This window comes from Rhamphochromis sp. 'chilingali' (genome assembly GCF_963969265.1).
Source record: "Rhamphochromis sp. 'chilingali' genome assembly, chromosome: 10".
NCBI lineage: Eukaryota > Metazoa > Chordata > Actinopteri > Cichliformes > Cichlidae > Rhamphochromis > Rhamphochromis sp. 'chilingali'.
Genome location: NC_137937.1, coordinates 28,146,481 through 28,172,879, shown reverse-complemented (window position 1 = coordinate 28,172,879; position 26,399 = coordinate 28,146,481). Strand labels below are relative to the sequence as shown.

At 38.9% G+C, this 26,399-nt stretch overlaps 1 protein-coding gene across 9 annotated transcripts in view; it reads right to left on the bottom strand.

Moving 5' to 3' along the window:
- Positions 1 to 975: 975 nt before the first annotated feature.
- The window catches only part of slc23a2 (solute carrier family 23 member 2), a 37,833-nt gene continuing 12,409 nt past the window's right edge, over positions 976 to 26,399 (bottom strand). For 3 of the 9 annotated variants that reach the window (XM_080893382.1, XM_080893381.1, XM_080893379.1), the window contains exons 2-16: positions 22,991 to 23,039; positions 20,148 to 20,362; positions 17,532 to 17,630; positions 16,034 to 16,150; positions 14,935 to 15,092; positions 9,890 to 9,978; positions 9,679 to 9,746; positions 8,666 to 8,847; positions 7,571 to 7,691; positions 6,728 to 6,884; positions 6,443 to 6,590; positions 6,222 to 6,327; positions 5,840 to 6,107; positions 5,526 to 5,621; positions 976 to 5,064 (exon numbers count right to left, since the gene is read on the bottom strand). In XM_080893382.1, the coding sequence (XP_080749508.1) occupies positions 4,799 to 5,064; positions 5,526 to 5,621; positions 5,840 to 6,107; positions 6,222 to 6,327; positions 6,443 to 6,590; positions 6,728 to 6,884; positions 7,571 to 7,691; positions 8,666 to 8,847; positions 9,679 to 9,746; positions 9,890 to 9,978; positions 14,935 to 15,092; positions 16,034 to 16,150; positions 17,532 to 17,630; positions 20,148 to 20,362; positions 22,991 to 23,039 (2,139 nt within the window). In that variant the 3' untranslated portion in view covers positions 976 to 4,798. The remainder of the gene's footprint in view (positions 5,065 to 5,525; positions 5,622 to 5,839; positions 6,108 to 6,221; positions 6,328 to 6,442; positions 6,591 to 6,727; positions 6,885 to 7,570; positions 7,692 to 8,665; positions 8,848 to 9,678; positions 9,747 to 9,889; positions 9,979 to 14,934; positions 15,093 to 16,033; positions 16,151 to 17,531; positions 17,631 to 20,147; positions 20,363 to 22,990; positions 23,040 to 26,399) is intronic. The other 6 variants (XM_080893384.1, XM_080893383.1, XM_080893380.1 and 3 more) reach the window with 3 other exon arrangements.

Genomic DNA, 26,399 nt, shown 5'->3' with positions numbered 1-26,399 from the left:
GATTCATGAATTGGAACTCGAGTTGTTTGTTTTTTTTGTCCTCATTTAATCTGGAAATTGTTCCTTTGAATTTACAGCAATGAAAATTGAAGGTAATTTTCCTTTGTTTCAATTCATAATTGCAGTCTTTCTTAACCGACTTTCCCACCTTCTGCAAATTAAACTGTGACCGACACAGGAAAAACTGATTCTAGTTGTTTAAAACAATTCAACTCTTTACACTGAAAAGACCTTTTAAAAAAAAAAAAAAAAAAAAAAAAAAGTTAAAATAAAATAGTGCTGACCAAAGCTCTGGTTAGAGCTACTCAAATATTCAAACATGTTACCTCTTCAATAAAATGAATTAAATATTTTCATTTTAGTTTCAGTCATCTTTGTGGGAAACACAATTTAAAGAAAATGTTTCAAATCTCAGTACATTTTGATATTTTATGCTTTTCGACGTTAAAGACTGAAAGCTTTGTAGCCCATGGGACATCTCAGTCTAGAGATACTCTGTAGCTACATTACTGACAAATGAGACAAGGGTCTGTCAGTGACCATGTGCATTGTGTCCAGGATCAGATTACTTAAAACTAGATTTTGACAGGCGGTGCCCTCTGTTGTTGTTGTTTTGTTTTTTGTTTTTTTTTTGGGGGGGGGGGGGGGGGGGGGGGGGAGAGAGAGAGACTCTGCAGCACTTTTAGCGCTGCCTGGTTTGTATTCCAGTCTCTGTAAACCCTAGAGATGACTGTGCGGGAAAATCCAGCAGTTTGAGAAATAATTAGATCAGCCTATTGGGTATCAACAACCATGTAACATCAAAAGTCACTTAAAATCACGCTCTGGTGCTTAGTTTGAACTTCAGCAGGTGGTCTTGACGATGTCTACATGCTTAAATGTATTTAGTTGCTGCTGTGTGAGCGAAAAGGAGGAATGGTGACAATTTAAAAAAAAAAAAAAAAAAAAAAAAAAAGACAGAAGACTAAATTCATTCAGTAACATCTTATTAAATAGTTTTAGGGACAAAGAATAAAACATTTTGTTGCTACAATTAGTTTACACAATTTATATTCCAGAATGTTTAGCAAACTTTACTCCATTAAATATACATTTGTGTTTTTACATCTATTTAAAGTTTCTCAGCTTGTTCTTGGATTTATATTGGTAATGTGTTAACATGGACAGAAAACAATGTTAGAGTAAAAAAATACAATATGAAAAGATCATAAACAGGATTCCACCAAACCACAGATTTGAAATAGGGTTAAAATGTATTTACTTTTTAAATAAAAAGTACAAGAAAATGGTGCGCTTTCCAGCATGATTTAAGATTCAAAGTTATGATTCGTTTCTTACAAATATTTGCTTGCAAAAACATAAAAACTATGTATATAAAAAAAAAAACATTAAAAAGATAGAACACTTAATACACAGAAGTATAGTCTCCAGGTAATGACCCCTTCAAAATAACTGAAAGGGATTGATGTCTTTGTGTTACGCACCTTATGGTCACCTTTTTAAGAGCCATGTGAATGTAATTCAAACCAGAAACAATGTTTTTATTTTGTTTTTTACTGTAACTGGCTGCTTCTTTCACAGCTGTGCAAGAGGTGCATGTGTACTAAATCCTACAATAAGACAGGAGTACAATAATAAAAAACTGGAGGAAGCTGCCATGAGGCACAAAGACATCCCATGTTCATCTTCACATTAAGCGATAAGGCAGGTTTCACTCAGCTGCTTGATAAACAACAGGCTCTTAATAAGGTGACCAACGGGTGTGTCCTCCTCCTGCATTCAGAAATGGTGACAATAAAAATTCCAGAGGAGAAAAACAAGGTACACCAATCACGAGGACACAGATGCATCTTCACTGCAGGGCCAAGAGTGTGCAAGGAGAGACTGATGTGATGGGAGAAGTGCTGGTTGCATGAACATGATATGACACAGAAAACAAGGTCACGAGTCGTGTGCATGCCAGAAATTTACTACAGCAGGGGCCAACCCCCCCAAAACTACCCTCTATCTCCGTGGAAGCTGCTTAAAAGTCTGACTTTGATCACTGCCAGCTCTTAGAGCTAGGTTACATAGTCACGACACATCAGCTGGAGTGCCAACAACACACTGCTTATTTTACCAACCACCTGGTAAAGTCCCTTTGCAAGTCAGCCAATAATTTAAACGAGGGAGATGAGGTTTTAGATTTACAGTTTTCGCACGTCAGTTATCTCTAACCCTGGGCTCTTTTGTGACATCATTACTCTGTTTTTTTACCATCTACTCTGGATGGTCATTCAGTATTTTGGAAAAATCAGTCTGCGACCTCGTAAGGAGTTTCAGCGGTATAGTCAACGCAAATTATATTACTGTAATTGCATATTTTATTTGACAAACAAATGGAAATCTATAAAAATGTCCCAACACCTTTAACCCTACCTAAAGAGTGACGCCCCTGTAGATATTAAGGGTCACATAATTAATAACTATGGTTTATTTTGGCGTAACAAAGTATGAGACGTCACCAAATCAGAGCAGTACGTCATAAATGGAACTACAGCTGGACCTGTTTTAATTAGGTCATTAATGTTCACACCTCCTTTAAAGTCTTCAAAAGCACTGTAGTAATATTTCAGGTTTCCAGGTTAGTGCGTATGAAGTCATCTGGACCCCAGTCTTCTTGGCACCATTACATGTGCAAACAGTACTTCGTAGTAAAAAGGCCCTGATCTGTAAATTCTGAACTATCCAGTTCGACATTTAAAAGTGTTCATCTTTTGCTTTCAAATGCAACATGATAGAAATGGAATGAAATAGAAGCAGCTTTTATATTACGTCAGAAACAACCCTTTCAAAGCCTCTCTCGCCGGGTGACCTTCTAAAAGTACCGATTGGAGCTGGGGCGGAGGGCAGGAGTAGCTGTCAATCATTACCGGTCTTTACAGGGCTTCAACAAGTAAACTAAAACACACTATTCTATTCTGAAAGGGACGCATAAACCCGTTAGACTTTTTCTTTTTTAAAACCCCCCATAAATAAATAAATAGCTTTAATAAGAGATAAAAATGGGGGAATCTGGAATGAGACTAAACTAATCACGTCTCTCAGTAGCAACAAATGTCAATGAAAAGTTTTGGTATATGGTAACAGAACAGCAGAAATACAAATAAAGAGCTTTGAGCGTTTTGGTTTTATAAAAATCTCAAGTGGGCTACTCTTTATTTCTATGCATCATTTTTTTATATTGTTGCCAACTCTGTGGTATTTTTTTCAAAAGCTGCTCTTTATACATAGAAGCAGCAGAGGCACACAGTGTGGTCAGAAAAGAGTGGCTCTGTTTTTGGGGTGGGGGGCACGCCTGGGTTAATACCGTACAGACTGCAAATGCTTTGAAACTTAGGAGATGAAAGAGAGCGCGTATTGATGACTGAGGGAGAGCAGGAATGTGAAGAAAAAGTCATAACCAGAGTTAAACAAGTAAACATTGATACGTCATGACTGTCTGGGAAAAAAAGAACCCCCCCCCAAACTGCCACACTGCACATGTGAGCTGATGAAGGGCACAAAAGAAAGAAACTGTTAGATTTATATACTCTATAGTCAGCAAAATACACTGTCCTTACCTCCCAGTACAATTATATAGCCTTTAGGTAAATCCTACCTTAATATACATCCACAGTGACCCCAAAACTGTGAGACAAGTCCCACATGGAGCTGCGCGAGAACACTTATTCTCATGTCATCATTCATCAGTTTCATATATACTCACACAAGGTCTCCCTGACAAGGCCACATGTCCGTGTTACTGTGCGCATTAATGCAGCTCTTATAAATCCTCTGCCGTCACCATGATGATAGAGGCATTATTAAAAGCTTGTCTCATTAGTTAAGAGCCAGCATGTAAAGTAAATAAAGGGTAGCAGATTTAAATTAAAACTTTAACGAGCATGTTCAGGAAAGGCAGAGTTTTGGTCCTGTTAACAACTGATGAATAATACTGACATAATCTAAATAAATGTAAACCGGTATGTTAGTGATTTTCTTTTCTGCCCAGTAATATGGGAGAAGTCTTCTGAATATTAGCACTTCATTATGAAATAATATGGGATGCGAGCCTCTTTAGCGTGAGCGTGTTTTACTGAAGAATCTGTGAAGTGACATTCTACTTTGAACTCAGGAAGGAGGTACTACAAAAATAAATCTCACAATCACTTCACATGGCTAAGGGGACCCTACAAACTACTTCCATCATTCTGCATGACCCCCTGTTGTGCAATGCAGTGCTCGTGCTTGATCTACAGTGGCTGCTGGTGTGTGCATGTGTGGTTGCATAACAAATCCAGAGGGGAACGATTCCTAACATGATGCTCAAGTCCCATATTTCAATCTACTGTGCTTTGAGAAGAATGTATGCAACATAATTTGGGCTGTCTCAGTTAGCAGCGATCACGAGTGAGTGAGCCATTAGACATTCAGCTCCGACTGCCTGACATCCATCTGTCTCCTCCTGGATTACTCCATGCACACATGCACACAAACAGACTGATCTCCACATGGTGACATCTTTTATAGCATGCTGTGGCTTGCTATAGCATGCTTAAAATAGCATAGTGGGAAGTGGGAAGAGACTGATACAAGCTATAGAAAATAAACGCATATAGTGACAGGGTGGGAAGGGGGGGGGGGGGGTTGGTGCATCACATTTTCTTCCACACAATCCAGTGCCGCTTCTGTCCTCCACTCCCCCATTATGTTGACTTAGTGTACCATCCCTTGCTCCCCAAAATTCAACCATTTCAAGGTTTCTCCAGCCTGCTGGTTATACCCGACTCTCTCCCAGTGCTGCGCCGCCCTCCCCTCCCTTTGCCCCATCCCCGTGTCCCATTCTGTTCCTGCAGGCTCCCTGTAGCCGCCCCCAATGGTAGCCTGTGAACGTTGGGCTGATGGGGAAGTTCTTGAAGATTCGGTGTCTGCGGATGAAGTCCATTCCAAACGGCAGGTCGTAGGATCTCATCCCTTCCAGTTCTGCTGCACTAAGACCAGAACCGCGTTTCAGCTTCCTAATACCTCGTTCTTCAGGAGAACCTGAGGATAGAGAGAGATTAATAATGAGTGCCTTAAAGTTCACAATTAAAAGTCCAGGCTAACAAGGAACAAGCTCCACAAGTCTTCTGCTGCTGCTGTGACTTTCTGATGTTTGTGAAGATGGAAAGAAATTCGTAAGATGCGCCTCCGCCCATTCATCTTCAGTTGATTTTCCAGGTGGCAGCAGGTTACGCTCAGACGACTCTCTCAGCCATGTTTTCTTCCACCTTTCCCAGCATGACCTCGAGGATCAGACATACGACCACCCCCCACATGTAGTGCCTTGTACGATACCTGTACCTGCTTGGCAGTCACAGCCACATGTTATGATCGTGTTCCTTAAAAACTTTTTTGCACGCTCCAACAAACTACCATCACTTTCTCAAGCAGCAATAACTTAAAACACTATTAAATGTGAAAACATTCATTCTTGTTCAAACTAATGAAATTAAAAACCTTACCAGGGATGGTATTGTCCAAAATGAAGGCGACAGACCCTCCGACGAACATTGCAGTGGTGAGGAGCACATTTAGCACTTGGTCAATTTCAACAATGCCTGAGAAAGACAGAAGTCGTGAATGTAGTACAATTTGTTTTTGAAGTTACAGCACTGACAAAGTTAAACTGATCTAATCTCTGGACTGGAGAAGTCACTGAACTTCTGATTGACAAACAACTACTTCCTGACCCACAGCACTCTCCTACTGTTACTGGTGCTCCTTGTAAAAGTGAAAATGAGTGACTGAAAGTTTGATTTCCCTTCCGTGCACTCACCGGTGACCAGTGGGTTCTGTTTGAGGTAGTTCGGCAGCATCAGGCCAAAGAAGATCGAGAAGCCCAAGACAAAGAGGTTCCTGGAGGAGTTGAGGTCGACAAACTGCAGGTTGGACAGTCCCACTGCTGTAATCATACCAAACAGGGTGCAGAACAACGCTCCCAGGACTGGGTCAGGCAGAGAGGCAAAGAGGGCACTGAATTTACCCACGAGCCCCAGCAGCAGCATCATGGCAGCTCCATACTGGATTACACGCCTGCTGCCCACCTGGAGAACCAATTAAGACTTTTAAAACACCTTTTTAAATAAAGAGCAGGTAACATGAATACAGAAAAAGTAAATAAAGAATAAAAAAAACCCCCAAAACATATAGTGTGTTACCTTTGTGATTCCCAGGACGCCTATATTTGGACTGGAGGAAGTAGAGCCATTTCCTGTCCCGAAAAGACCATCCAGCACACAGGAAATGCCTTCTATAAATATTCCCCTGCAGAGACAAAAAAACATCATAATTATAGTTCGGACCAGACAGTAAACTGCCTGGGCTGTTTGTGACTACTGAAGTATGAGAGCAAATAAGGAGGTGGAAAAACAAAGGTTACCGGTTGATGGCGTGGATGGGAGGCGGAGGAGCACACGACAGCCGAGCGCAGGCGTAGTAATCTCCAATTGACTCGATGATGCTGGCCACCACAGCGCTCATCATACCGATCACACCTGCAGCCGTCACCGTGGGAACGCCCCACTGGACTGTAGAGGTAAAACATGCTGGTATTTTTATCCATCATCATGCTTAATGCCAACTTTAAACTTTCATATTATATTTCTATAGTCAGTCTACAGCATATATACAATTTGTAGACCTTCCTCTTCATTAACACACTCACAGGGGTAGGGGATTTTGAACCATGGTGCTACTAAGAGGATCCCTTGACGTGCGTCTGTGCGGGCGTAGAAACCGTATTTGTCCTTATCTGGTGGGAAAACGTCGGTCACAGTGAAAATGAAACATAACAGCCACGACATGAGAATGGCCATTATGATCTGCATGAAAGAGAAAAGAAAAAGCTTATCAGACTTTTACATAACATCAAAAACATGAAGAAAAAAAAACAACAACACCCTTTACCCTTTTTGTATATGTTTTTATTACTTCTCTCCAGCTATCTGTTTATATGCAGAGTATGTGAAAGAAATCATGACCTTTTGGGGTGTATGCATCAGTTTATTAAATTAAATTTGCCTTGGTTATACTTAGACCTGTTTATCCTAGAAGCTAATAAACTAATACATCAGGAGGTGAGTGTTTGGATCTTCTTTGGATACAGCTTTGTTCACATCATGCTGTCTGACTTCACATGTGGACTAACCATTCTACACATTTGGACTAGGAAAAAAAAAAATCATTTAATGATTAGTTTAAAAGCATTGCAGCATAAGACCTGAGGCCAATAAAAAGACATAAAAGTAATTTGAGATCGTTTCATGAAAAAGGTATAAATTAAAATAAGAGCAGCAAATAAATAATTTAATGGTGTTTTTAATCACTTCACCAGCAGGGGGAAGAAAGTGACTGATTTACACAGTGCTCAGACAACCTGGGGAGACGGACGTTTGCTCTGCTGAATAATTTGTGACTTACAAGAGAGAAAAATATTAATAATTGGAATGAAAGCAAAAAGTCTAGACACTGTTTGTATGCAGGCACTTACAGCATGTTGTGTACTTACAGGAAACATTTTGAAGACCTGGAGCCTATAGGATGTCCAGCCCTTCTTGGCTTTGTAGATGGGCAGAGGAAAGTGAACATTTCTGGCATACTGAGAGAAGAGCAGCACCAAGAAGATAGTCCTGCAGAGAGAACCAATCCTCCTAAGTTTAGTGGTGACATGTTATACCGCATATTCTCTGCATGACAACCAATTCTGCAAACATATTCCTTTAAGTCCTGCCTATGTCTGACAAGGACTCCAGAGGCTTAAGAGCCAATCAATTATCCTAACGGCCCAAGAAATTAGTTGCAATTACAGCCACAATACCTCAATTCCTGTGGGCGAGAGAAGAGGCCCTCGAGCTACAGTGTAAACAGCTATGACACAGCAGAAGCTGATGTCACCACCTGAACGTCACATTATGAAGTGCATCATCCTTCATGAGTCAGCCCTCTGTAGCTTCACAGCCCACATGATCCAGGGTTAAGTGCTTCCTAGATTAAGTTTTAGTGTGGTCATCTTAGCCACTCAGGTCTGGCTTTAACTAGAGAAGACCCACCCACCTGTTGTTTCAACCCTCTGTCTGTGAGGGGCAGCCAATCAGAAGAAAGCTGTCTTAAAGGGAGAGACGCTAGGACAGATGGACTGAACCAAAGTTGAGTATGAGATAAATAGGGATATTTTATTTAAACTGTAAATCATGCAACGTTTCTATAGTAGAGTATAGGAATATAATTTATATGGAACTGGAAAGCACCACAATGTTACACCCCAGCTGTCAAAAAAAAAAAAAAAAAAAAAAAAAAGTTAAATGTACCTCTAAATGTATCATGACGAAAACATTTAAAAGGAAAACTATGTTGTTTCCATAACTGAAAACAAAGAATTTAAATTAAAAAAACAAAAAAAAAACAAACAAAAAAAAACAAAACCAACTTGCCAAGTAAGTCAAAATTTTGAATCATCTCAACTCAGACATACCTTGAACTTTTGAGATACTAACCCGAAATTTTGACTTACCAATGGCATGTTTTCCCCATAGACAAACAAACTCTAGATAGTGTCTTTTTAAAGACAGTGTTATTGAGGACACATTGGCGTGTCCATACTTACAGCATAGCAATACCCCAGTGTTTTCCAGCCCTCTCCCCTGCAGCCTGGAAACCAGACAAGCCGATGAGGGCCACGGTGGGAGTGATGGTCAGAGGTCCGATGTATTTCAGGAGCATCCCGGGGAGACCCAGCATGCCAATGCACACCTCAACCATGGATGACACAATGATGGCACCTTGGATCTGTCAAAACAAAAATAAATAATAAATAAATACATTTCTGTTCTGCAGAAACACGTGAGCTGACATATATGTACACACACACACACACACACACACACACACACACACACACGTAGATGTGTGTATATATACATACCTACCTACCTACCTACCAAGATTCATGCAAAATGAACATTTTCATAAATCAAAACACAAAGTAAGGTTTTGTACGTGAGGCTATTGTGAGACTGCTCACTGTCAGTTTGCTTAGTATTAACTAGGTCTGTTTACACTGTACTTGCACATATCAGTACTTAAGCATTAAATAAAAACCCTCAAATTTATGAATTAAAAGCAAACACTGTGATTGTATAGCACAAGGTAACAGAGTCGGCAGCACTGACAGCGATAATCCTGTTTGCCTGGTCTTTCTGTTCTCCTCTGTCACATTTTATCAAACGTCTGTTCCTTCATTCAACAATCCGATTCAGTCTGATCGAGTTTCGCCTCATTCACGTGTCACATAACAAACAATTACTCAACCGGCTTACGCAAATGCAAAAGGTTAACGCAAATTAAGAGCATGTGTCACACAAACCCAAACCCTGCAGACATATAGAAAACAGTAATGTCTCTATTTTAGCAGCATATATACAATGTTCAACTTTTTAAACATCAGCTTAACAGACATACTTTTCAAATTTAGTTGTTCAAAAATGTGTTATTTAAGTGCAGTTCAACAACATTTAGAGAAAACCTGCAGTAAAGTCAGTCACCCCTTCCCACAAAGATGTGGTTTGGAACAGTGTGAGTGAGTGTATGTGTGAGCGTGTGCATGTTTCTTTGCCTTACCTCTCGTATCCTGGGCTGCCAAATGTGCTCTGTGTTGAGGAGCTCTGTACCGTTTAATGCTGGAATATCTGCTTGTGGAAAAAGACGAGGAGATGAGCGATCAGAAACCAACGAATCACAGATCTTTGCAAGGCTTTCCCACTGAAAGCCAGCCAGACCATTGAGATATAATATATTGTAAAGTAAAGATAGATGACAGTCCTCTCTTCACCTGTGTTGTTGCACTTCCATTTCTCCAGTGACAGGATGGCTCTGGCTGGTGCGAGAAAGGCGAAAGCACTGGCCTGAAACAAAGGAAGCCTGAAAAACATGAAAAGCTCACTTTAGATATTAAACACTTAAGCCAACTAAGCCATCTCTTTAAGAAATAAGAGAACCATTTCGGGTTAGTTGTGATGTACTGAACAAAAAGATGACCTTTTTCAAAATGTATTTATTGACAGTTCACAATTTAAAAACAGGGTTATTCAGCCTCAATTCATAATTTAATTGGAGCCAAATCTGCTTGTCTAGGGTGAGATACCCCATCTAGCTGAGGTGCTGTGAAACACTTTCACTAGCTGCATAAAATGTTTTGACAAGAGTTAAAAACAGACTTCACATAAGCTAAATTTCATCAAAGTTGTAGAAATAGTTTAGGAAGTGTGGCTGTTTAAAAATTAGTCACATTTGGGACATTTTTGCCAAACTTCAGGGGGTTTTAGTCATATCTGGTTTCAATTAAGAACTTCTGATTTGTAACCCTAGCAGTACAATCATTAAAAACTAGACTAGACCAAGTATCATTTTTAGTTTCAGTGAGCCAAAATTAGATGAGTGTTCACAAGTACTCCCCCACATGCTGCTCCACCTGACCTTGATTTCCATTTTTTAAAAACATCACTGACAGTATTGCATGAGAATACACCTGGACTGCTGCTGACTAATCTAAGGACAGTTAAAAAGAGGAGAGGTAGTGGGAAGGAAAAAGGAAATGTTTCTTAAGAGGAAGTGAGATTTCATGAGCGCTAATTATGAATTGGCAGCACATCTGTTTGTTTCGACTAAAAGTCAGTGTTTTATGTACAGCTGCTTCTTGTCAGTGCAAATATACAAATCAATGAAAAAACTCCAGAAAATTTTATGTGGGCCTCAAGATTGATGGTTGGCTCCATAAAACAAAATATTTTTAACTCAACTTTATCCCCGTGTTTTTACCCTTTTCATGTTTATCATTATTGCTGTAATGTTTTCTTTGCTTTTCATTTTTAAAATCTGTTTCGTCATGTAGGCTTCATGTGTGCTTCAATGTGTAACTGTAAAACAAATCACTAAACATTTCTGTGTATACAAGTCTCATGTTTGCAGGTAGCAGCTGTGCACACAAGCAGGACACTTTGGGTAAAAAGAGAGACACTTTCACCTTTCCTGGAAAAGCATTTTGCCCTTTTTGATTGACCTCACTTGGCACGATGACTCAGAAATCTTCACTGCATATCACCCCCACCCACTTTCCACCTCTTTACAGCTCTGCACGTGTTCTTCTGCGTCATTCCTCAGTACACATCTCCAAACCTTCCCCCCCCCTCGTCCTGCATTCAGTCTATCACTGTGGATACGATCGAGTCAGTCACTTGATAGCTGAAGAAATCTGAGCAGGGATGAATATGTCTGTAACCAGGCTTGTTAACAGGTTTGAACATGCAGTTAGAGAAATAGTCAGGTGAAGAAATATTTAAATGATGAGCACCAACATGACATTCTAATGAACAGAGAGAGGCCCAGAGGACTGATGGGCTGGGATATGCATAAATAATCAGCCTAGAATAACAGTTTTTGTCCATGCTGATCTGCCTTTTTCTTCATTTTTTCTTTTTTTTTTTCCTTCATTGTTAGGGAGTTATCTGGTACATTATAAACAATCCAGATGTGATGGAGTATGACTATTACAGATACACTGTTGCTGTCTCCCTTTCCCCCCTGCTTTTATCCTCTCCCTCCCTTAGTGGTTTCCATTCAGTGACATTTCTCTGGAGAAACGAATCCACTGAGAGATGGACAGATAAGCACCGTCTGTGACATCAGGGCAGCACTGCCTGAGAGAGGGGAAGCTGCTGGTATGGCAACAATGACGGGCTTAACAAAAAAAAGAAAAAAAAAGACCAGACTGTGTTTCAGTCTCCCCCCTCCCCATCTTTTCTATGAAAAAGCAAAAACTGAGCATGTGATTTATGTTTTAGATGTTTTTGAGCACTCTACTACACAATCAGTAAACATATACAATCTACATATTTAATGATCCTTTTTCTGGCATTTATAGCATCATGTAAGACTGGAGATAAAGTTTATATTTTGATAGAAACTCATCAGTTCACAGGGGGAAAAAAATATTTTGCATGTACAGAATTTACTTTTTAAACTATAACAACTAATCAGCAACCGAAAAAACAAAAACAACAAAACAAAAATCTGTCCTTTTCTGCTGATATCAAAAGCTGATATTAACCTCAGCCTGATGCTGAGACATTACATTTGTGGCTGATAATTGGCACAGACACTGAAAGATGTAGATATTTACCAGGCAATCAGATTTTAGTGGGACGCATTATGGGAAAAGTGGGATGCAGCACTGTTGTGGTCCTAAAACACAGAATATTTTCACTACATTGTTAGACTATGTCTTCAGACGTTGGAGACCACTAACCCTTGCAGAGCTGTCAGTTTTGTAGTCTCCAGATCTGTTCTGTCACAGAAACATATCAACATCTAAATGGAAATGAGGACTAAACTCAAATGTTAAAATGCAAGTTGTATAGTGTCTGAAATAGTTTGCCACATTGTCCAACAGGGGGCAGCTTCTTCACTTTCAGATTGACCCATTATATGTCCACATGAACTGTCTGTAAAATAAGTTGTGGGAAAAAAAGGACAAGACAATGGGCTAATAAAATTACCAATAAACGTAAGGCTGTTTGCTCAGCTTGCACAAATCAGTGACGATTCAGGACTAAATCACTTTCTGAAGGTATGACAGCCCCAATTAATGTTTCATGTATTACAGTTAATAGTGGAGGAACTGGCCAAATGTATCAGCTGTAGTTGCTATTAATTTATTAGTTGTCAAAAGGGTTTCAGAGGGTTTAATCTACTTGGGGTTGTGCTGTTGTCCAGTGACTCATCCCTAAAAACTTTTTTTTTTAATGAAAGTACAGACCCAGAAGAGGAGGACAACAGTTAAACAGTTACATTTGTGATTGACATGACATTGACCAATCAGCTGAAAGAAGAAAAATAGGGTCAAAATCCACACTTGGAACTTGAGCGCAGAGTTGCACACATATTTTTTTGGCCAAGTCCACACACAAAACCTTTTCTCTCACACACGCACGCACGCACGCACGCACGCACGCACGCACGCACAATATTTATGACCACAATTTGAGCTCATAGAAGTGCACTGAGATTACTCCGGTGACTCGGGAGGCTATTTCAGTCAAGTAAACTCACTGTTGCTTTCAAAACAAACAGCCTGAGATCATACGAACTTCGTGACAAGGTGCATTAGCCGGACAAAAACAGCCACTAGAAGATGGTTATTGTGAATAGGATAACAACAGGGTCAACAACAACACTGAGGTAAGCTGTGGTGCTAAATGATCTTCAGCTGGACTTGAGAGGCTCAAAGTAAGCTATAAAAAGGGTCCACACACCATCGCATCACCAGCAGCAGCCTAATTTGTTGACAGCTCATAGGTTAGATCCATGTTTACGCGTGTGTGAGCTTATGCAAGTGTTGCAGCAGAAATCGACCATCTGAGCAGGCATAATTTTTCCTAATCGTCCTTTGTGTATCGCTTCTAGAGTAGCCTTCTACTGCTACAGCACATCAAGGATTGATGTGTTGATGCTCACATGCCTACCTTAGTTCTAACAAGTAACCTGAGACTTTCTCTCAGCTCAAACCTTTCTGGAAATTTTTGTGTGTGTGTGTGTGTGTGTGTGTGTGTGTGTGTATAAAACCCCAGTAAAGGGGCAGTCTCTGAAATACCCAAACTGCCACCAAAGTCACGCAGCTGGGTTGAATGTTATCAGTTCCTCATTGTGTTTGGATGACTAACTGCATCCTTAATGTGATTGTCTGATTAGAGATTTACAGGTGACCACATGTAATGTGATGAGTGTATATCTTTTTCTACAAGGTGCTGATTTTTAAGCCACTATTTGTCTGTTAATAAAATAAAAGGAGGAGGCAGGATAACTTTCACACACTTTTTTCCTTTCCATCAAAGTATCAGTAAAAGTCATAGAGTCAGTGTTAAAATGAACAGCCTGTGTGTGCGACTGTCTGGGTTTATATGAGTGAGGTGATTTGGCCGGTGTTGCTGCTGCTGTGCAGCATGATAACGAGACCAAGACTCTTCCACAACAGGATTGAAAGATTAGGTTTAATAATAAAAAAAAAAAAGGAAAGAAAGAAAACGAGCCAGGGTTCTCTCGCGCAACTGCTCCTTCTTTATGAAAGAAAAACAGCACCTCTTGCCATCATAACTCAACTTTCATTAAAACAGACCCCAGAGATGTGATAATATCCATGACAACAGATAACATTTTATACCAGTCATTATTTTCTGGCAAGTGATAGGAGTGATATAACCTTAAGAGCTGAATAAGGGTGAATCACCGATTACAAAACATACCTCACATTAAGCATGTCTGATTTTATGTTTGTCGTAAATAACAAACAAAAGTAGAAAGTGTAGAAATAGTGCAGAGGGACCGTTACCAAATGAAGAGTTTAATTCTTTGTATTTCCAGAAAAACAAGTATGAAGACAAAACGCGATACATTCTTGAGAAAGGGGGTCAAAGCGAATCATTCCACACATCTAAACTGGTAAACAGGCCATCCCTCCTGGAAAAGTCACTACTGACCAAGACATGCCCGTGGTTAATCAGTTATTGCTTCCGTGTTTTTCACATTGCTTGGCCAGAAGTGATGCAATAGAAGAACCACATGTTGTCTCAATTTCATAAAATATTACAGAAACACAGCAGAGAAATTAAAATGCTACTCATCCATATTTTGATAGAAACTACACGTAAAAGATAAATAAAGCTTGTATGTAGTAGTGCGTATCTTTGTGGATGCAAATTGGACTAATCTGCAGCTCTAAATTAAAAAGATGTAATTCATTTACTCAGTTCATGTAACGCCTAAACACACTCACAGTTACTCAGGGATGAGAGACAGCGGGGGAAGAGAGGTGTGTGTGCATACCTGCAGCCCAGTGTGGTCTGTAGCAGGGTAGTGATCCCCACACAGAAGAAGATGGTCCCTATGAGCTGACTGGTTGCCCACTGATCAAAGCCGACGCACATCGCCTCAGAGAGGAGGAACGGCACCGCAATGGTTCCACTGAAACATGTCAAGTAGTGCTGGAAAGACAAGATGGCAGAAGGTCGTTCCTGTTTTTTTCCACCATCTACTATAGAAATTTAGTCCACCCCCTTCCCAAAAGCCCCCGATAACAAAGCACAAATGTTTAGTTTTATAATTTGGATCCTCACCATCATTCCTTTAGGCTCATAAGTGGAAAATATAATGGGAAGTCTTTGACCCTCAAATGAAACTATCTGCATTGTTTATATGGTTACCATATTCCCAGAACAGATTAGTCTATTTCCCCATTTATAATCAGGGTACCAGTCATCCAGTTCTCTACTACGGGAGTGGACAATCCAGTTCCGCTCCCACCTTGCTCCACCTGGAAATTCCCAAATCTAAAGAAAAGCCTGTTTAGCCTGTTTACCTGTGCAAACCACAAAGAAGTCTCAGGTGAACTGAACAGTTAATTTAATATTTGCATTTATGCATCAGCTAACCATTCTTAACAGGCAGATTATTAAACTGATTTATATTCTGAGCACAGTTGGATTAAGAGGACAGAAGGAAAAAAAAAATAGACGTCACTGACATAAAACATAGCTTAAAAAGCATCTGCCACACCCTTATCATAGAGTGTGTATTTGACATTCTCAGTCCATATTAACCTCCTAAGACCCAAACTCTTCCACAGCATGCATTTTTAATTTCTCTTTGATAGTTGGGCTGATTGGGTCCTCATGAATGTAAAAACAAAGAATTACCAGATTTTTTTTTTTACTTAATTTTTGTTTCTAAGAAAAATGAGAGCCACATATGAGGATATTCATTTAGAATTTTGATAGAACAGTAGCAGTATAATGTCCTCGTAAGTGGATATCAGGCCCCTGTACAGCAAAATTGAGTACTTTGGTCTAAATAACCCAAAATGTGATGTCCACATATGTGGACGCAGGGTCCTAGGAGGTTAAAACAATTTAATGTGTAGGTTTACCTGTAATCCCAAGAGCACACAGAGATACCAGGGTGGGGTGTCTTCAATGGTGTAGATCATATCCGACCTCCTTGCATCAATACTGTCTGTACTGTCCAATGTCTCAGACATTGAGCTCTACACACATAATGAAACACAAACAGTATTATTATCATTTTAATCCACTTCCCTTTGCATCAGTGCATGTACTTTACATAGGATGTACAGGAAAATAGCTGCCACATGTTGTGTTAGTGCAAGAGAAACGTGTCAGAGCAGATCTGAGGAGAGCTCTGTTAAATGTCTCAGACAGAGCTCTACACAGACAATGAAACACAAAGAAACTGTATCCTGTTAATCTACACTTCTCTTTACATGCATGCTATATGACATGTACTGGAAAATAATGTTACGTCAGTGGAACATGTCTGAGCCGATCTGTGGAATTTTATGAATGGAAAAATACCAGAGGTAAATTTCTGTCTTACAGAAAAGTGCAGTGTCATGGTGACATTGAGAGCAGAGAACCACAGAGGAAGATAAGGAGTCATTCTGATGAGTTGGTCTTTTCTACTAAATATCTCATCAGCATCTTTCTGTACTACAATGAGGTTAAAGTTTTTATGTAAACAAAAATAAACCAGGAAAACAGAACAACAAAACATAATTTTTCTAACTTCTACTTTGGAGATTAGAATTGAAAACAACAGCATGTTTACAGCAGAAGTTTATACTATAAATAGTGAATCACATGAAAGGGTTTTACTTATAATGATATGGCTTTTGTTTTCAGGGAAAACCCATGAATGGATACTTATCATAATTACAGGTTTTAAGCTTCATGATTGCCACTTACTGTTAAAAAAAAATGGAGGTCATAGCTCACTTTGGCTTGTTTTTATAAACAATGTAAGACATGGGTATACATTCCCTGATCTACATCCTGTAGCTACGGCATCAGTGCAAATTCAGCCTTTTATGGGAAGAACATTTTAGAGAAATAAAAACTTCTTTAAGATTTGCATACCCCTTTTCAATAACATTTAAGGTCAGCATTTTTAGAATAGATAAAAACTTTGCTTACTTATTTTTGTTGTCTCAAAACAAAAGGTGAAAAGCATCTATTAAAACTTACTGGATGTGATTTTTAAAGAAACAAAGCAAACTTTGCTACACATCACAGAGACATCACTAGGTCTTTAGACCAGTGGAGCATTGAGGGCTGTTTGCTTTATTATTAATAAATCAGTCTTTGATAACAATCTCAAGTATGTAGGTGAAAGATGAGTTGGGGGGAAAAAAGGAAATCACTGAAATTGTTTTGCTGAGCGCTGCTAACAAAAAAAAAAAAAAAAAAAACCCCCCAAAAAAACCCCACAGAGTCAACAAAAGCACTTTATGAGTACGCTTTTTGAGTCATTGTGCCAAAATAGTGACTTGGCTCTTTCAAAAACATCCTTTAAGATGACTACAAAAACTCATGAGGAATTCACTTTGACGGTTTTTACTCCTAAGTTACCTTTTCGCCTCCTTGATTATCTTTAGTGTAGATGGCCATCAGCTCTGTGTTCTCAGTGTCCTGGTCACCACTGGCGCCGCTGACTCCATTTACCACCACCTAAACAAATACAAAGAGTTTCACGTCAACATTTTACTATCCCAATTTGCCAGAGCATGCAGGAAAAAACAAAAATCACAGTTTCTCAAAAGCAGGTTTGGCGCAATGCTCATACCTTTCGCTTTCAATGTAGGTTTTGTCAGCGTGCCAACATGCAAGCTGAAGCAATGTCAATATTTGTGTGTGTGCGCCAGTCTATATGTTACGCAGTGTGGAAGGCCGGATGCACTTATGTCCCCTGGACATGGACATGTGCTTCCTACAGTATGCAAACTTGTAACCATTCAAACAAATTTCAATAATTGAATATGCATTTGAGGTTTATGTACGAGAGTGCGGCTTTGCTGCATTTGTCACAGCATTTAGGTTAAGAACAATCAGCAACGAGGAGGAGAGAAAGCAGTAGTTTGCATAGTCAGGAGTGTATGCAAATGTGCCCACCAAACCCAGAGTTTTTACTCTACAGTCCTCACATGCAAACATATGGCATGCATAGGCCTCCAGATTAAACTCTGAGCGGTGGAGTGGATATTGAAGGTTATCAGGGAAACATGTCAGATCACCAGGACAATTAAATGCACACAAAATGTCAGGCTCATGTTTTATTTCCCTTTGTGTTCCACTGAACAGCTTCAGTAAATGCCTCCAGAGAAAATTCTTTTAAAGAGGGAACAAAGCTTATCTAAGTTTCTAACAGGAAACCAGCTGGCTCCATGGTCACCCTCAAAGCTCTATGGGAGGATTTATCGTAGTTTATACCTTGCTTAACCTGTGTCACCTGATTATTTAAACATTTAAGGGTATTAAGAAGCCACATGAAAATTAATTTCATGTTTTCCCCCCTCTTTTAGGACATGAAAGGATGTTTGCTAGCACTATTTAAATCTTCACCAGTTCCTGAAGGAAATTTCAGGTTCTTTTTTGTGTGTTTTTTGTTTTGTTTTTAATTTTTTCATTATATGGAAATATTCTGGAGAAGTGCCAAATTAGAGTTGCTTTAGGGGAAAAAAGATTCTGCTAATACAACTAAGACTTTTTCTAAAATGAAAAAGTACCTTATTCAATGTGAACACTTTTAGACTGTATGGAAACAATATGGATATTGTTAACTGTAAACAGTCATTTTATATTGCATGTAGGACAGGCTGGGTTCATTTTTAACTCGTGCTGTATGTGAAACTTAATCTGCAAAGCTGTGCAAATAATGGAGAGCACATGGGGTTTCTTACAAGTTACAAATTATTTTACTTATATTTATATCTTATGTAATTTTATGATTTAGTTCCAATGTACAGCACTTTACGTCAGCTGTGGTTGTTTTAAAGTGCTTTATAAATAAAGATGATGATAATTATAAATAGTCAGTCCTTCTGTTACCTGGGGCCTTGTTATGGGACCAACATGCTAACATATAGGTAGTCCAAATGTCTCTCTCCTCTCCAGTCTTAAGACGCCTCAAGGGGATCTTGGCCAGTCCCCAGACCTCATGACCTGATCCCTGCGCATGTCGAGGATCTACCCTGGTCCAAAACCAGATACAGGTGGTAACTCTATAATAAACCTTACTGTGAGAAGTGGCCATAAGAAAATCATTTGTAATTTTCACTAATAAAAGTTGGTCATATTTAAGATGAAGCATTAATTAACGGTAGGTGTTCTTTAAGTAGTCTAGAAGAAACAGGGTCTAAAAGACAGTGTATGTGCAAGTATTCATCTCAAGGCAAAAGTTCATACTTCATACTATTCTAAACGCTCTGATTTCGACAGTTTCGTTCTCTTGGCTGTGCAGGATTAGCAACTGCAGATATCTGGAAGATGGTTATCTCTGCTGCACAGACCTGACTGAGCACAACAGTCCACACTCTCCTAATTGTAAGGGGCAGTCAATCAGTTGGCTTAGTGTTAAAGAATCCCAAATGGCTTTTATTAAGGGCTTCAGTAAGATAGAGTGTAAGATAAATAAGAATTATTTTAATCTTTGAATCATGCAACGCAATTCTAGTAGACCAAAAATATAAACTTAAAAGGAGCATAATAGCTTCTCTTGTCAGCACAGAACATGGGCAAATCTCCTGCAAGAAGTAAAACACGTATGAAAAAGAATCTCTTAAAACATGCTATGTTTTAATTTAATGGAGCTATAAGAATTAACAAGCATATTTGTGTGGAGGAAATCAGATTTGATAAATGTCTCTGTTGTGATTTTGCCCACTGACCTACATAAGGCAGCGGCCTGGTGCCAAGAGGACAAACAGAGGAAACGGATGGAAAAAGTATTGGCTGCAGCATGCATTAAGTGACCATGAAGTAAGAGGTTCGTGTGCGACTGTCTGCTCCAACACATTCCAGGCAAAAAGCAATGCCAAATATGATTGCGTGAGTCAGAAAAGAGTAATGTGAGGAGATGTAGGACAATCCCAACTATGTGCAAACCCCTGTCTTTGTCTTCATTATACAAGCATGCTTTAGGTGTGGCTGTGGTCTCTGTGGGAACATTTTATTTATGGTTGTATGTACCGGAATTGGGTAGAAATTTGCCCCATGTTTGCACTCCTCTTCATATTTTCCTGCTTCACTGCTGCTGTCCATCGATTTGGAGGTGGTGTTCTTCCCCACGCCCATGCTTGTGTCTTCGTCTTCTTTCTCGTTCTCTGTTACTCCTTGGTCTTGTTGTGGTGTGGTTTCAGATGAATCCTTCAGGGTGATTACATCGTCTAGGAGTGCCTCTTCTGCTTAGAAAATGAGACAGATAAGGAGGGATTAATATTTGATTTATTTACAAGGGCAACATTCCTGTGATAAAATCAGGGCACTGCAGGGGATGATGGGTCAAAATTTCTGGTGGAATATATTAAATTCTCAGACTTTGTTTTTTTTTATTCTTAGTGTGATTCACAATAATAAAGCAACAGCATAAACACAATTAAATTGAACTGTTCATTAAGGGATCATGAGCCATTGTTCAATACATATTTAACTAGCTAAGATATTGCTTTTTCACTTCAAGATCTGCATTATTGATACCTGGTGTCTTTTGAAGAACCAAGACAAAGTTAAGAAGTTTTGTAAAAGCACAAGAAATAATTATGACATAGTTCTAATTAAGTAAGATCCGCTTATTGGAGCTATATAATCTGTTTACATCCTGATAGAGAGTTCACAGAAAATTTGGGAAGTGAAAACTACTCACAGGTCTAGAAATCAGCATGTAACTGTTCACATGCAACTTTATGCCACTACTACATTTATGGATTTTGAAAGTAATTCCAGGTCCAAAGCTACTTTTTAAAAATCCAGAAGACACAAATATTACTCCTTTTGAACTTTGTGGATCTAACAGAAAGTTTATCAGTGTGATAGGTTTTCTGTCTAGTTGACAGAATATTTTTTTCCTACAATTCACTTTGTTTTGTTTTTTTTGCTTGCTTTTACATTCATATGTGAAAAGTTAACCAAGTCTTGATTATATAATACCTTAATGTTTTGTTAGTCAAACAAAAACAACCCAAGAAACACCGCTCTGGTCATTATACAGATCATTTTTCACTATATTAAGAAAACGGCCATCTTAATCTGCCTTAATCAAAACAGCCTGCACAAATTATCAATAACCAGATAACTTGTGAACTAACAAGGGATACATGTCAATCAGTAATCCATGCTGCAAACAGGTCTTTGACAAACAAAAAAAAGGCACAAAGAGGAGAGCCCATTAAAAGAAAAATAGTATTTGATAACAACAGGAACAAAGATCACTGTGCGATGATGCAGGAGGCAGAAAGAGAAGGAGTTTTAGCAGGCATGGTGCATAAGACGTACTATTTTTTTTAAATCAATGTCATTTCTGTTTTGATCTCTTTTTGTTTATGCCTAAACTGGTTTACAAATTTAAACTGTGCCTTTTGTGGTCAACTGACACATCCTTAGAGGATAAAATGCTGCGAGTATTTTACATGTGACCTATCATCCAAAAGCCAGGTGTTCATGTATTCACATGTCCCTGGTGTGGTGCTCCTGCCTGTGTAGAATTTTAATTAATATGCATGAACTGTCTTGTTGTGACAATAACGCACGCAAACATATAGAAATTACATAAATGTCCCAGATGTACACAGATGTAAGCATAGGTTTCCAATGTGATAAACTAGAAACAAACTCCAGATGCATATTTACACGTCTAAATAACTGAACAAAAATAATAATAGTGACGTTCATTAGGACAGCTGTATTAATGAGCACACGGACAAATTCTCACTGAGTGAAAACTGCTGTATACATCTGATAAATACTCTGATAAATGATTGCCAATGCAGGAAGTGAAGATCTCCACACAGGAAAGAAAATATACCCACCAGCACTTTTTGTAAGTGTGGTTTATGTCACAAGTTGTTATTTTTGTAGTTTGTTACAGCTTTTTAAACTTCAGTGAAGTGATATTGCATGACTGCAGCTGTATTTGTCACTGTTAAGGAGGAGAGACATGCTATAATTACTAGAAACCAAAGGTTTTTTTTATGGCTTGGTTGATCCCTCTAACTGCACTTTTAAAGAAACCAGTCCTCGCTGACATCTGTCACAAGCTAAGGTATACGTGTCGCTTAATCAAGAATGTTTGACTAGACCTTTCATCCTTTTCCACGGCCTTTATCCCCACTTTCTACACAAAATATGTTTAATAGACTCTTCAGTACCACTTTGGTCTCAAAAATGATGGCTGGAAAGCAAATTTTCATTGAACTTGTACTTTTCCATCTCATCGCTATCTAGAAGACAGTACTACTGGCATGAGCATCCTGGTGACTGCCTTTTGTATATTTCTAAATGGCTACACTCGGAAAAGAAAACCTCAAATTTGTATTTTGCATATGTTAAGATTTTCAAAGACATTTTAATATCAAGTACCACATTATTTTTTTAAAGTTAAATCATTTCTGATCACTAGATCTTGACTGGAGTATGAACTAAAACAATTATTTTGATGCATTTCCCGTTTGCTCGTTACTGAATGATCTGGAATTCTAATACGTTTTAACAGCTCTGCAGGAGTATCATGGTACGGAAAGATGCAGACACTCATATTGTGATACTGGTCTCAGTTTACTGAAGCCAGATATAGTTTTCCAACCATTTGCTCTACGAAAAACTACATGCTTACATTTTTAATCTTTAAACTGTTATCAAATGTCAGCAGCTGTCCACGTTGCTTGCGAATCCCATTTTTGTTGCGGCTCATCGTCTGTGTTGGATTTTGTTGCATTTTTCAGTTTTTGACATTTTCAACCTAAAGCCCTCCCAAAATATCCTCTCCCACCCAGTCATATTCCTGCTTGCAGTGTAAGATGTTGGGATAGTTGTAATACCTAGATGACACATCCCATCACTCCTGCCAAGCTGGGCGGTTGGGAGCATCTGTGTGGAAGGAGCAAGAGAAGGGGAAAGGAGGAGGCAGTATAAGAGAGGACGTGAGGGGAGGGGGGGGGGGGGGGGGGGGGGGGGGGGGGAGAGAAGAGGGGGAGGAAGCACAGAGAGACACAAAAGGGTCAAGGATAAGGAGGAGGAGGGAGGTGAGACATAAGTTAATTTGACAGATAGCATTTAATCACAAGCAAGAGTTATTACCGTGTGACTGATGTGCCGATTGTAATTCAGACTCTCAGCTGAAACATGGTTTCAGGAAGGCGGCAAGAGCTGTAGAGTATTGCAAGCCTTCTGGCTCTTCAACAAGTGCATGTCTTAAGCACCTTAAATTGGTCTTATGAGAAAAGTGAGGGCCCAGCTGAACTTTAAAGACACTTTAAGCACACTCATAATTGCATGTAAAAGCCATCTCAAACTAGTCAGACAAGTTTTAAAGAGTTAGGACCAGATTGTAATTTAAATTGTAGAACAAAAATCTCTATCGCCTCTGCTAAATGACTCAAAAAGATCTAAGTCGTACAGAGACAATAAGGCAAGTAATTCTGTTATTCTTATAGGTAATAACTGAAAGACAATATCACCAAATGTGGCAGCACTCCTCATTCTTCTTGGCATGTTGATTTTCATTTCAGAGTCATCAATTTTTAACCAGGGGCTTAGATTTCATTAATGGTGGGCATTTGTTATTGTGGAGGCCTTCTACTTAAACACTTGAATCGCACTTGAAATTATGGATGGATATCAATTTGTTTCTGATACTGAGGCCATTTTTAACTCCGCTTATAAGTCTAATTATCTATTAATTACCTTATTCCTGTGAAAACAAAGAAAGGTTTCCATTGTGAATAAAACAGTTTTATACGAGTGAGCACAGAATAGAAACACTACAGGAGAGAAATAAAAATAAATAAATCTTACATGTGAGTCAAGTGTTCCCATCAGGAGCTTGAAGTAATTGTTTTGCATCATACAACCATTTGTCACCATTATCAGTTCCTTTTATCACTGCCAATCTTTGAGGCATATGATGATGGATTCGATAATTTGCTTCTTAATTTTTACCTCTACTTTAGGCTGTGACTTAACATGACAGGAAGGCTCAACAATAAACTTCGCAAAAGCAATTCATTCAGCTCCTTTAACACTCTTTACCCTGCAGCTCTGCCTTTATTTTTTCTCTTGCTAATTATTACCAAGTTTAAATCTTCACTAGACACTTACACTCAATTATTTATCAACATTTTGTTAGGTAAACCTGTTCAACTGTTTGTTATCAAATATCTAATCCACCAATCACATTACAGCAACTCATTGCATTTAGGCATGTACACGTCGTCAAGACGACTTGCTGAAGTTTAGAATGAACATCACAATGGTGAGTTGCATAAGTGGTTTTGGACGTTGCACGCTTGTTCGTGCCAGACAGGCTGATCTTAATATTTCAGAAACTGACAATCTAACGGGATTTTCCCCACATAATCATACCTAAAGTTTACAGAGATTTTTTGAAAAATGGGCTAGAATACTCATTGGCTCAAAACAGAACATATGTCTAATGAAGAGTGTTTTTCCTGTATCAGCATCAGCCTTCCAAGGGGAGACTACTCAAGTAAGCATAATCAATAAGGCAGTGATTCTCATATCTGTGCATTTTCCTGCCATGTGATAAGCAAAGTGTTCCATTAAATAATTTTACTAAAAGCTACTAGTGATTTTGTTTGGCTCTGTTTAAAATCTGTGGGCAAGACAAATTTCCTCTATGCAAAATATTAGCTCAGTGTTATCACAGAAATCCCTGCCATAACTACAAAAATAAGAACATCATACTAAACCACTGTCCCTTAATATTGTCACATGATGAGTTATTAATCTAAGCAATGAATACTACATACAACACAAGAAATGATGGCACTTAATTAAGCTCAGTGCTGCCTAGCCTATGACTCTCTCAGTGCTGTGAATCATCTCTGAGATGTGGAATAGAATAGAAAGTATCCCAGTAGCCTGTCTGCCGGTGATGATCGGAAATCTGTGTCGTTCCCTCATCCCACCCCCACCACAAAAACATGGGGAACTGGAGCGAGAGAGGAGAGAACTGAAACTGAGTATATGCCATTACACAACAAAATCAAAATCTGCAGTTTTATAATCATGAAATGTCACATTATGTAAAAGCAAACATAACAGGACAAAAACAGGGAAAGTATTCATGTTTGTAAGAGAGACGATATTAGAGAGATGGGAAAGCAGCGAAGAAAGAGTGAGACAAGAGGGAACAAAGACAACTGTTGTGGTTATTTTAAATCATCCCAAAATACACAAGCTGCTGGACATTTGAAGGATCTATAACCATGGTAACTCGATCTGCAGATCCACTGCAGGCCTGTGCCATGTTGTTCGTTTCCACACCAGATGTTTGTGTTGGCGCTTTCATCTCCAATTTATGTGACAGCATGCACATGTGTATGAGGACCATCCCCTCCAGATGTTAATCTGGGGCTCAAAGTCTAGACGACATTATGCCTGCTGCAGGACTGCATAGTTCAGTTCAGTCTTTAGTTCAGCAGCAAGCACTAAACTAATGCTTAAAACTGCTGCTTTTACAATTACAGTTTAAAGTAGCAACCCCTTTTCCTAAAAATACCAACTGAATAAACTTCATAGAAAAGCATGACTTCAGATGTTTGAAACACAAAAAAACAAACATAAGACTTTAATTGAACTATTACAGACTGGCAAAGGTTTTCAAATAATATTCATCCAATTTAAAAAAAAAAATAAAAATGTATACAGATTTCCAACACGGTCCAGTCAATCTGAGTCAGTCTGTGCTGTTGAGTGCAGCTCATTTGCAACGAGCCGATTGCTTACCTGTGTTATTTGGCACTTAAATTGCAGTCCTGCAACAATTACTATTTAGGGATTTTTTTTTTTTTTAAATCTGACTCTGAAAGTAGTTTATATGAACTTGCCTAATGTGAATTCTCCTGCAAGTGGTTGCAGACTTGTTCCTGTCTTTGAAACAACCATTTAGAAGGAAACAAGATTTCAAGTTCACCGCAATCCACTTTCCCCCAGCATAAAAAAAAAATAAAAAATTAAATACAATTAAAAAAAAAAAATGTACCAATGTAAACTCTCTAGCTCATTAAAGGAGACACCTTTTATTTTTTTCCTGTGATCCTATTACGCAATATCGGCCAGTCTTTTATTTTTTAATTGTCATTTCCTTCCGTGAGCACTGGTGGGTTGAAGGACAACAGTAGCACTGTACTTCTGTTATTTTTTTGTGTATTCTAATCCATGTCTGGGGAGGTGCTAATGAAAACAAGAGTTATATCTCCTCAAAGC